Here is an 11,918-nt window from a genome sequence, read left to right as displayed (position 1 = left end):
GAGAAATACTTAACATAAAAGGAAACAGATAGTAGAGGATATACTTTTACCAGACTAAAGGAAGCTGTACTGTTTTTATGAGTTACTTTCACGCAAAATCAGTCTGTCACACTGCAACAAACATTAAAGTTGATTGTGATGACAATTTCAGCAGCTTTTAAAGACAGTAGCTTTATTCAACTGATAAAAAATAATTATAACTTTATCAAATCCATATATTGTGTTATGGAAAATCAGCAGATAGCCTTAAAAACATATTCTAAAAAAGGTCTGTAGACACTCCTTGATATCAAACATCTTAAATAAAGACAGTGGAGCAATTCGTAGACCATATTCTTTTGTAATTCTGACAGGGAATGAAAGGGGTGAGATGGCTCCACAATGTATTTTTATTTAAGATTTAATAACATGCCTTACTGTTCAGAACTGGAGAACATCCTTTTGGAGGTTTTTGTGATTTAAGTGTACGTTTTTGGAAGAATGACCCATGGATGGATGTTAAAACAAGTCTAATTTATCTAGAGAGTAAGAACATGTTTAGATTTTGTATGACATCCAAACTGCTCACAATAGATGGGGTCTCAATAGATGGTGTTAACTTGCTCTGACTCATGTAAACCACTGTAACCAACAGTAGTAGGAGGCGGAGCTGTTTACTTTACAACAGCAGCCTCGCAGCAGGTTAACTCAAACCAGAGTAACTATGACATGAAAAAGCGATGTTACAGACCATATTCTCTGGACTATAATCAACATACAGACGGCTACAACGCTAACCAACATACGTAAGAAGAATTAAGATTTTTAATAAGCATTTTTGTTCACTTTCAGATATTAAAAAGTACCAGGACCTGTTGAGGAGCGAGCTAGCTGCTCTGAGCTAAGGCTAGCTTGTTAGCCGTTAGTAGTTTGGCTCGTAACTGTTGTTTCCTAGTGATGGTGCAAAACACAGGAAGTCGGACTGTCTACTACTTGTACTTCTACTTGTATAAACCTGTTTAAATAAGAAATGAGCACTTTAATGTGTTACTTCGCAACTTAAAGTTTCCTAAAGGCCATACATGTGGTTTGTGATATCCAGATGTTCACTTGACAACTCGAAGACAGGCAGTTAGAGGGGCTGATACCTGTTGTTATTAGCAATATTAGCTGCTTTTTTAAACTATTTAATACAAAGAAAACATTTATGTAGGAAATGTATTCAACCTTACACAAGTCAGTATTTCAATATATTTCTTAAAATACATTTAAATTAACCCATAAACTCTACATCTCATGGAGTTTTATGACCGCAGGCTCCATCCAAGATGCTGGTCATGTATTTTGGTTTTCGATCGATTGGTGCTCTTATTCATAATATTGTGTGTATGCCCATCGTGCGTTGATCTAGAATAAAGACAGTGCTCAAAAGTCTGCCAGGTTTCTCTATTAATATTGGTCGGAAATTAAAGTAACATTTTTGGAAGTATCTCTTTTATCTGTTGGCACTGTATGGGTATATGAGTAACATTTTGGATGGATAATGAACTATAAGAAACTAGCACAGATCCTTTCGGCAGCAAACAGAAGGAGAAAGCTGTTACAAAATATGGTTGAAACCTGATCCCCACTCTGTTGGTGATTGGATTAAAAATTATATCATATTTTTACTCCAGAAAGGCTGTCATTCTCTTTCAAAGTTCGAAAGGAAAACACTTGCAGAATTGTTTGTAAGGGACAGAATATGACAAACCTATAAAGCCAGGTGTGATCTGGCTGAATACAATGAAGGGGTGTGAGAAAAAGAAAGAATCAATTGGAATTGTTGTGGAATATTTCTGGCTTCTGCTTTCAAAGTTTCCAGGATACATGGTCACTGCTATTTAAGCGCAGACTCCGGTATGTTTGAAGGAACTGAATCATCAGCAGTTTCATGCCCACATGACAAGCCACGAGAAGCTGACTGGTTAAATTTAGAGATCCTATCGAGTGTTGCCTCCCTCTTGAGTTCAGCTATGTGTGTGTTCAGACAACAACACAGCTGACAAGGAGTTTGGATGAATTTTCATGATGGTATCAAATGTTTGTTTTCGGACAAACACTCGACCAGCTCGGACATGATTGGAGATCAGGGTGTATAATATCAAACCAGACGGTGTATTATTAGGGATTTTGCTTTCCCTGCATGTGTTTTTTGCTGCTTTACAGTCATACGATGAATTCACCTGTTTTCTCATCCCATCCAATCTTCTACTTATTTGGTATTGCCTTTTTTTCCTGTCTGTTTTAGTCTTATCCTGGTTACTGTGGGGTTTAAGCATTGTAAACTCCTTTTGAATTGTCCCTTAATGTTTTATTTTCTTGTAACCCCAGATTAAAATGATATTGGAACGATTACTGGTTGCACACCGGTTCTTCAGTATAACTTAACCTAATATTAAGCGTAAATTTTCCACTTACAGTATCTGTTTTTTAGTATCAGATCAGGGGTCTGCAACCTTTACTTTCTAAAGAGCCGTTTTTCCTCAGCTCACCTGGATAAAAGTCATTTGGGAGCCGCAAAATCTGCTTTATCTTCATATTAAGACAAAAAAAGTGTATAATCAGGTGAATAATTATCTAAACAAGAAGTTTTAGTGTTTATAAATTTGTACATGTGATTTCTTAGTTTTTTTATTTTTTATTAATTTATTCATTTAATTTATTTTTTAATAAATTTGCAAATTAAAAAAAATCATAGTGTCTTAGATTTTATAAATTTTGCAAAATTTGGAAATTGAAAAAAGATTTTAAAAAATTGCAAAATAAAAAATGAATTTAAAAAATGTGCAAAATTTCAAAGAAATCGATGAAATGTCATGAATTTGCAAAAAAAAAAAAAAAAAAAAACTAAATAATGCAATTTCAAAATTTTGCTTAATTTCCAAAAACTGTAAAAACTTTCTAAAATTGCAAAAAAAAAGGGGATTTAAAAAATGTGGAATAATTTTCTTAATTTGCAAAAATGTCAAAAATTGAAATAGAAAAAAAAAAGACAAAAAAAAATCACAAAAAAGTTAAAGCTTCGTTTCAAGGTTTTTATGTCCAAATTTTATATTATGATTATACTTAGTGTCTGTGTTGTTATCATTAAAAAAAATTAAAAGCCCTTTTTTTTAAATAATATTTTTTGAAGTTACAAGGAGCCACTGCAAAGGAGTCAAAGAGCCGCATGAGGCTCCAGAGCCCTAGGTTGAAGACCTCTGTATTAGATTGATATTTTCTGCTTTTGTTGGCCAGAAATTGAGTCGTTTAAACCATTCAACAAGATTTACAACCTTGTAGTGACACCAGCCAAACCGTTCTTGTATTGCATAATCCCAATTAGACAAATTAGGCCAACATCTTTGTCGTCTCTACCCTTTTATCTGTAGCTGGGTCTGAGCCAATACTTGTAATGAATGAAAATGTGGTCGCGTGTGTGTCCATTGTGTTGGGAAGAGATGGGCGTAGACCGGCCCCCTCATCTAATATTCAGTTGAGAGTAAAGGGGGGATGCTGAGCCTGATCCCGGCAGTGCTTGTTGATAGTGTGTGCGAGAGAAAGGAGATAAAGATTTGTGGTTATCTAAATAAAAACAGAAGCTTCAGCCTTCACCAAGGTAAGGTTTTTACTTCATCCCCCTCTATTTCCCTCTTCTGGAACCTCAACTTATCATACATTTCACTGCTTTTGTTGTTGTTTTGTCTGTGCTGTTTTTAGCTGGGTGTTTTGTTAAAAGGGTGTGTTAGGTGAGGTCTGATCTGATCGTGGCTCAGTGACACAGAGAGGGAGAGAAGGCTAAATGTGTACTGATTGGCTCTTGTGTTGTGTTATCGTCCACCCATTGTGCTGCGAGACAGGGTGCTGTGGAGGGTGTGTCAACAGGCGCCTAATGCCTGCCTCTGTAAACAAAAGATTTTTCTCCTTCATGTGTGACACCGGCAGATAAGAGGGAACTCTGAGCAGGTGATCCCTGACTTCAAGAGTAAGGTCAGAATGGAAAAGAGTTCAGGTTTATTCTGAATTTCCTGTCTGAATTGGACTGTTTTGGGCCTTTGTACTGACACCACAACATCCATGTGACATTTCAGCTTTGACTGAGCCTGAGCTGCTTACCCCACAGATTATGTTGAAACATTAAGCAGCGTGCTCACTAATTTCCATGTGAAACCCATCGCCAAGGCGATGAATTCAGCTAATTAATTCTGAGCTACTGTGGCAGGAAGTGAATCTGAACGTGATGGAAGAGCCGAACTTTGATGAATCATTAATGAGTTTTTCATCGATTGGCTGAGCCACTAGTACAGCTCAGACACCCATATCTGAGGGGATGTCTTTTGTCATGCAGTGTGTGGGAGGATTAGACACTGAGCAGTGTCATATTTTCAGGAGATCCTGCCGTTGCTGGATGTTTACAGGATTATGATAAGTGGGCACTGCTCTTAAACTCTGAGGTAGGACTCTTTGGAAGAGGAATGATGTGTTTCAGACGAACTCTTCCTAATGTTGGAGCCTCATTATAGATAATCTCCTTCAAGCAGACTGTCTCCATTGATCTGTCTCATGCAGTTGCTACACTGCAAAAAATGGAAATCTTGTCAAGTGTTTTTTTAGTAGAAAATGTCTTTTTAAGCTTGATATGAGCCCCATGCACCTGACCAGTCCAGAAAAATGTCTTGTTTCAAGACAAAAATGAGGTCTAAATTGCTTATAACACGTTTGAAAAATCTTCCAATGGAATGAGAGAAAAGTTATTTTATTCCAATGTTATTCTAGTTTTATGCAAGTTTTTTAGCAAATTTTTCTCTCGTTCCATTGGCATACTTATTGTGCTTGTTATAACAGGGTGTCCGCGGGGTCTTAAAAAGTATTAAAAGTTGATAAATCAGTTTTGGGAAATTAAGGCCCTTAAAAAGTATTAAAAAGTCTTAATTGTGGTTTTATGTATTAAATTTTGTAGGTATTCAAGCTTTGACTCCAAAAATAACTATGAATATTTATTTCCTTCTTTCGACTGTCCCCTGATTGGGATGTTAAACATTTGGCCAATAAAGTTTTAAAATAGAATAGAATAGAATAGAATAGAGTTACTTTATTGATCCAAAACTGGGAAATTGTTGTGTTAACAGCAGAAAACGACGGAGTCAATAGAAAAATACAAAATAAAAAAATAAAAAAATGAAACATATACATAAAGACTCTAGTTACAATAAGATACAACAATAAAGATTTTGAGGGGTATATACACCAGCTATAAATTAAATTCTTTCAAGCTTTATTTCTTCTCAGCCTACATAAAGTCTGTAAAAAGGCAAACTACAACCGTTAAAGATGGGTCACCAACAACAACAACTCAAAGTTGCGATCAAGTCTTTAAACTTTTTGAAAGGTTTTTAAAAAGTCTCAAAAAAGTATTGAAAACAACCTCAGGATTTTGGCATATACTCTGTATAAGCAAATCAGACCTCATTTTTGTCTTTAAACAACTCGAGACAAGATATTTTTTTTAGACTGGTAAGTTGATTGTGGCTCATATCAAGTATAACAAGACGATTTTTCCTTAAAATAAGACAAAAACACTTGATTAAGTAAAATAGTCCACCTTTGTGCTCCTGTTTTCCAGTCATTCCCTAGAGTAAATTGCATCTTTCATGTTTAGCATACACGTTTCATGAAGCCCAGGTTAAAGCAGTGTGAGGCAGAGCTTGATATAATTGGAGCCCTCAGCAGAGAGCAAAGTTTAACATCTATTGTTTGTCTTCAGTGATACGTAGTGACTTATTGAACTTTTCGAGCTCAGCATTTGTTGACCCCTCTGCCTTCATTATACAGAGCAGACAAATTTCCCTTCATGTTTTCTGCATGAGCACACAGACTGAAGTCAACTGGACTGGCCTGAGTAGCCTTGTTAGCTCTTGTTTTGTAATGACTTTGTGCACTGTATTGTCCTGGTTTTATCAAACTTTTCCAAAAGGTCAAATACACACTGTGTAAACACAGAAATACTAAAACAGTAAGTCAGACAAACTGTTAAATAAACTTCATACTTTTCTACAAAATCAAATTCTAGCACATGCTCTTCACATAGGCCTCCATCCTCTCTGATTATGTCATCTCGTATTTAAAGCTGGCCCAAATGACAAAGCCTGTGTTTTATTGATGCATGGTGGAGTTGTTGCATGTGAGCTGCACTCTTTTTATTCCACAGCATCACTTCAAAGAAACACCACACCCTCTTCCCGGCTTCACTTAGCCGTCTCTACTTCCGCCTCAGTAATGTTTTACATTTAGCTGCACACTCCAGATAGTTGCCATAGGTGTCTTACTTTGTGCGAGGGCTGATATCCTTTCTCTTCTGTCTTCTCAGGGGCGCTAGCAGCCAGCCATGGATACCACCACTTCCCTGAAGATGACCTCTCTGGCCGTTCAGATTCTGTTCGGCTATGTTGAGGAGGAGAACCTGGCTGCTGTCAGAGCTCATCTGGACAAACTCAGGGATGTGGACTGCAGGAGTGACGTAAGTACAGAGTGATGAGAGGCCTTTGTGAGCATGTAGTAAGTGTTATGTGGGAAAAGAGATTATTAAATATGTAGTGAAGTTGTATATATTATCAGAGATGAAGCATTAAAACAAATACCTATGTGAAAACCACACCCCACAACGTAAGCTTAAACAAATATTCAGTGGTTTGAAAACTCTATTAGTGTCTGTAGTATCTTGAACTGCTGTTGATGAGTTCAGACACATTGTATCACTGCTTGACAAGCCAAGGGGTCATTATCAAAAATCTGCAGTGAACCGAAAAGTTTTCCATGAAGTTAAACCCTGAAAAAGAATGTATTGATCGCCTCCTTTAACTTCCATGTTTCTGTTTTTCTGTTGAACAAATCTGCAAGCCTCACTGTTACATTTGGGAATCTCCTCCTTCTTTCCATGACTGTGTCCACTCTCATAAATTCTAATGGCACATTAATGGCGCTGGTGCTAAAAATACTCTTGAATGAAGTCTGAATGTTGCCCCCAGCAAGTGCACCTTTCACACCAGAGTTTAAACATTTTCAGGATGTTGTTTACCTTCTTTTAATAACTGATAATAGTTTTGACACTGTGTACTGATAAAACAGAAATTGATGGTTCGTAAATTACTTAAACCATATATTGAACGTAAAATAGAGCTCATATATATATGTATATATATATATATATATATGTTAAGAGCCAAAACTGAAAATGTTGGATTAAAAACAATCTGATTGCAGAACACTGAAAATGTTGTGTATTAAGTTCATTTGGAACTGGTTAGTAACATGACTGGGCATAAAAAAGGCACCCCAGAGAGGCTGAGTTTCTTAGGAGGAAAGATGGGAAATAGTTTAACAGTTTCTGAATAATGTTCCATAGATAAAAATAGCAAAGATTTGACGGGTTTCAGCTAGGGATAGACAGATTATCGGGGACGATATTTGGCATTTTGGGACATATCGCCATTGGCCTTTTTTTAATCCAATGGCCAATATGAAACCCATTCAAAACTGTGTTGTTTTGACTCTGATGCTTCTCTGCACAGAATTTCTCCCTGTCTACTCTATGGAAGCCCTAGGTGGTCGTTTAAAATTAGTTATGTAAAACCAAGCAGAAAATTAATTCAACTGCATTACATGCCTGCAAAAGGCAGCACGAAATCAATTCTGTCCAGTTTTAATGCAGTTAAATAGAAATTTTGGAAAACTTTATTTACTGTAGAAAACTTTAGCTATTTATTTTTTTAAGTTTTGATTTAACTTAATAAAATATGCTGCTAAGCATGGGAGCTGTTTAATAAACATATGCTTTAGGGCATTTGAATGCAGTTAAGTGTTGGAGTTTGTATTGTTCAAAATTTGCCTCCTTGCCTACTAATAATCAGTATCGGTATCGCCCCCCAAAAATCCTTAATGGTCTATCTCTAGTTTCAGCATCTCTAGCTTATGAAATCATTAAAAGATTCAAAGAATCTAGAGAATTCTCTGTTAAAATGGACAAGGCCGAAACCAATCTTCAGTGATCATTATTCTTGGTCTTAATAATGCATGACTCTGTAGTGGAAATCACTGCACAGGCTTCAAATCATTTGACTCAGTTTGTCACCACATCCATAAATACAGGTAAAAGCTGCACTATGCAAGGGAGAAACTCTATGTAAACCTAATCCAGAATCACTGCTGACTCTCTTTGTCTGAGCCCATTTAGGTTGGACTGAGGGAAGTCAAAAACTGTCCAGTGGTCTGACAAATTAAAATATACAGTTCGTTTTGGAAGTCATGGACTCTGCTCCAAGGAATAGAAGGACCACATGGCTTGTTATCAGTGCACAGTACAAAGCCAGCGTGTACAATATCATGGGGTCATTCAGACATCTAGAAAGTTCTAACCTGTTAACCACTGAAAACATTTTGGTGTATCATGAATTGATGAAAGGATCCAATCCTAAATTTTTGAAATGTTTTTTTTCAATAGTGTTACTGGCTTCAAATTTAGTTGAGTGTTCAACATTAACATCTTTCAGTATCAACATTTAAAACCACGTCTTTGCACTTCAATTAAATACAAGGTTAATATTTTTTACAAGCCATTAAAGTTAAGTTTTTATTAACATTTAACACAGTTTAAGTACATTTTATTAACACTCCAAACTTTTGGAATTTGGTTTGTTAAAAATGTCCTTTGTACATGAAAGATAAGATGAAAGAAGATATGATTAGACAAGATAACACTTTATTAGGGGGGTTCAATTAGTTCAAGCATCACAGACACAAACAGTAAGAATACAGTGGAGAAAGTACAAGAGGTACAATAAAAATGATAATGAATAAAATATAATAAAATAGAATTGAAAAATGAACATCTTAAAGAAAATATAGCATTTAAGTAAAATAGAATACAAGTAGATGAAAATCTAAGCTTTAGGAACAATTCTTTCAACCTAAAACTCCAGGAGTGTCTCAGAAACAAATTCATGCTTTTTAACCAGATCACATGTTTTCACATGTCATGATTTATCTAAAAAAAAAAATTCTTATTGGGATTTTTTTTTTCATTTTCAACTATTTATAGCTTTTATTTTCAACAAATTTAGTCCCCTATGGAAATTTAAAACCTAAAACACTTTCTGGACAAATGAATAACAAAAACCTTTTCCGTGATTGCCATATTGCATGAAAGGATACATGATCAGGGTGTCGTTCAGTAAAAGCTGAAGTTGAATCAAACAGTTCCCCTGCCTGTGCCTCTTTCTCTCTACTATTTCAAAAGAAAACAATATAACTAATTAGCTTGATGCTGTTAGAATTGGTATCACACTCTCAATCATTCTTTCCTTTTTTCTGCGTTTCAGAACGGACAGACTCCCCTGATGGTGGCGTCAGAGCAGGGCAGCCTGGAGATACTACAAGAGCTCATTAGGCGAGGAGCCAACGTTAACTTGGATGATGTTGTAAGCATGCACACGCTCACACAAAACCTCTCAAACCACCTCCCATATAAATACACCCTCACATGCAGATAGTAGTGGTGCTACAGAGCACTCTACAGGTAAAAAACAGAGCCGCCTTTTTAACCACATCATCAGCTTTACATCGAAGACGCTGCTGAAATACTGGCCTGGATGTTCAGTGTTGCTGAACTCACCACACTCAGGCTAAGTCCACGGCTATTATGAGCAATCATGAGCTCTAATGACAACTTATTACACACTTCTACCTTTTTTCCTTCAACTAAATGACAGGATCCAGTCGTCGGCCAACACCCATGGGTCTCCAGAAGCCGGCCCCTTCACGCTTATGCACTCAAGCATTCACTTACCCTCCCACTCAGGCACACGCATGCATGCCCACACACTACACCTCTCATTAACATCTCACGTACATGCAACCTGTCATTACACTCAAACTTTTGCTCACTCGAGCACTTGAGCATCAGAAGCAAGGAGAAGTATTACACACTGCGGTCAACCTCGTCTCTAACACTTTACTGTCTGACACTCCTATCAGCCCATGCGACACCCCGTTCCCATGAGCACCTGGTATGACCAGCTGGTAGGTAAAGTGCTTTGACCAAACTCAGGGTGTCCCACAGAGAGCTCGGGCTCACTTCAGTCCTGGATTTGGTTTGTTATGGGAGTTCTCAAGATAATAGGTTGTCTATGTGTGCAGGACTGCTGGACAGCGCTGATCTCGGCGGCGAAGGAGGGCCACATTGAGGTGGTGAGGGAGCTGCTGGAGAACAATGCCAATCTGGAACATCGAGATATGGTGAGAGTATAGAACATTTTATGTTCTACAAATGAAACTCTTTTATTCGGAAACTGTTATGCCCAGGTTATAATAATAACGTAGAGGAAAATCTCTCAATGACCCTGATGCCTCGTCGTCATTGTTCTTGAATGAGCATGATAACAACCCTCTCACTATACATTTACTGGATTAGATAAAGCTACTTACCTAAGAGGTTTATATAACTTTATTGATTTCAAAATGTTTGAATTTCTTTCTTTGAAAATCATCCATTACACTCATCACACAGTTTGAGCTGTATCCATAATAACAGTCTGCCCAGTTTGCTCTGCAGCCTTCTTCTAAATCAGGCTAAACATTTTCCTTGTTAGTAAAACAAGGTGAACAGAATTGAGATTTCTCTGTAGCAGTATCTGGTTCTCGTCTTTCTCCTCGACCTTTTCTCTGTTTCTTTGTCTGTTCTTTAAATTGACGTCAAACTAACCGGACGTCTTTCCGCAGATTGATATGATTACAGTGAGTCCACTGGAGTCTGTGATTACAGGCTATGCAACAATATACTGTCAAGAAACAACAAACTATGCGAAGACAAATCAGAATCAAACATTTAATGAAGCTGTGACGGATACATTAAAAGCGTGAAGCTCATCTGCTCAGATTTTTAACCTTAAAACAAAACAAATATTCAAGCTGAATAATATATCAGTTAATATGTCTTTATAACATGAACATTCCAGGTCGTAGTAAATGCAGCGACTCTACTTTTGGATGATCCATGAGCCTTGAAATGCACATGAAATGAAATTACTTTTATGTGATGGCTCCACTCTGGTAGTAATCCATTTACCCAGCTCTGGTTGTCTCTGTATGCAGCGGTGATGTGATTCAGTCTGGGTATCCGGACTTGTGGGAGGCAGACTGTCGTCAGGCTTACTGTAGCAGCTTCACTGCATATTCATGACCAGACTATTGGCAAAATGCAGGGTGAAATTTGTGTTACCCAGGCTGAAGCTGATTGGTGTTTCCAGACTTTGAAGCAGGGATGCAGTTAGTGACCATCAGTTAATAAAGTGCATGTTTTAAATCTCTATGATTTTCACTAAAGATGAGACTTTCTAATCCCCTCTTCTGTTTTTGTGTAATACTAGACCTTTAAGAGATCATTTCAAATCCTCAAAGCCTGTTTCTTTATGGAAAATACTCCCGACATCAGCTGACTCGGTGGCGTGCGGGTGTGTCTAAGCTGTACAGGACAGATCACAGCCAGTCATCACAGAGGGATTATAATAAACCACTCTGTGTGATATGGTTCACTTGCTGGATGGTGTGTCACCCCAGCTGGAAATAGCTGATTTTCCTACATCACTGTCTGCGCAGATTTGACCTATTCTGTAAAGCTTGAGGGAAAAAAACTATAGTTACACGTAGAGCTTCTTCTTGATTATAAAGTCAAGCTCATCTTTAGCTTTGATGCACCAAGTGACCAAAGTCATATAATCACAGCAATCAAATCAATATGATATGAGCCTAATGAATACTGTTTGATGAGTAAATTAAAACAAAACAGTAAAATGAAATAAAAATATTTAGAATGAAATAAATAAAAATGAAACGATAAAAATGATGTAAAAAAAGTCGCATTAAAA

General features: G+C 37.0%; 1 protein-coding gene across 5 annotated transcripts in view; it reads left to right on the top strand.

Moving 5' to 3' along the window:
• The first annotated feature begins 651 nt into the window (after positions 1-651).
• kidins220a (kinase D-interacting substrate 220a) overlaps positions 652-11,918 on the top strand; it is a 52,932-nt gene continuing 41,665 nt past the window's right edge. For 4 of the 5 annotated variants that reach the window (XM_074691990.1, XM_074691989.1, XM_074691988.1 and 1 more), the window contains exons 1-4: positions 652-785; positions 6,368-6,517; positions 9,375-9,473; positions 10,192-10,290. In XM_074691990.1, the coding sequence (XP_074548091.1) occupies positions 6,386-6,517; positions 9,375-9,473; positions 10,192-10,290 (330 nt within the window). In that variant the 5' untranslated portion in view covers positions 652-785; positions 6,368-6,385. Of the gene's footprint in view, positions 786-3,507; positions 3,620-6,367; positions 6,518-9,374; positions 9,474-10,191; positions 10,291-11,918 lie in introns of those variants that run through there. The other variant, XM_074691987.1, reaches the window with a different exon arrangement.

The sequence above is a fragment of the Halichoeres trimaculatus genome, unplaced genomic scaffold (assembly GCF_033239565.1).
Source record: "Halichoeres trimaculatus isolate MK-OKI-2021-1 unplaced genomic scaffold, fHalTri1.1 fHalTri1_scaffold_17, whole genome shotgun sequence".
Classification (NCBI taxonomy): Eukaryota; Metazoa; Chordata; class Actinopteri; order Labriformes; family Labridae; genus Halichoeres; species Halichoeres trimaculatus.
The sequence above is the reverse complement of the archived record's forward strand: the minus strand, read 5'-3'. Positions and strand labels throughout refer to the sequence as shown.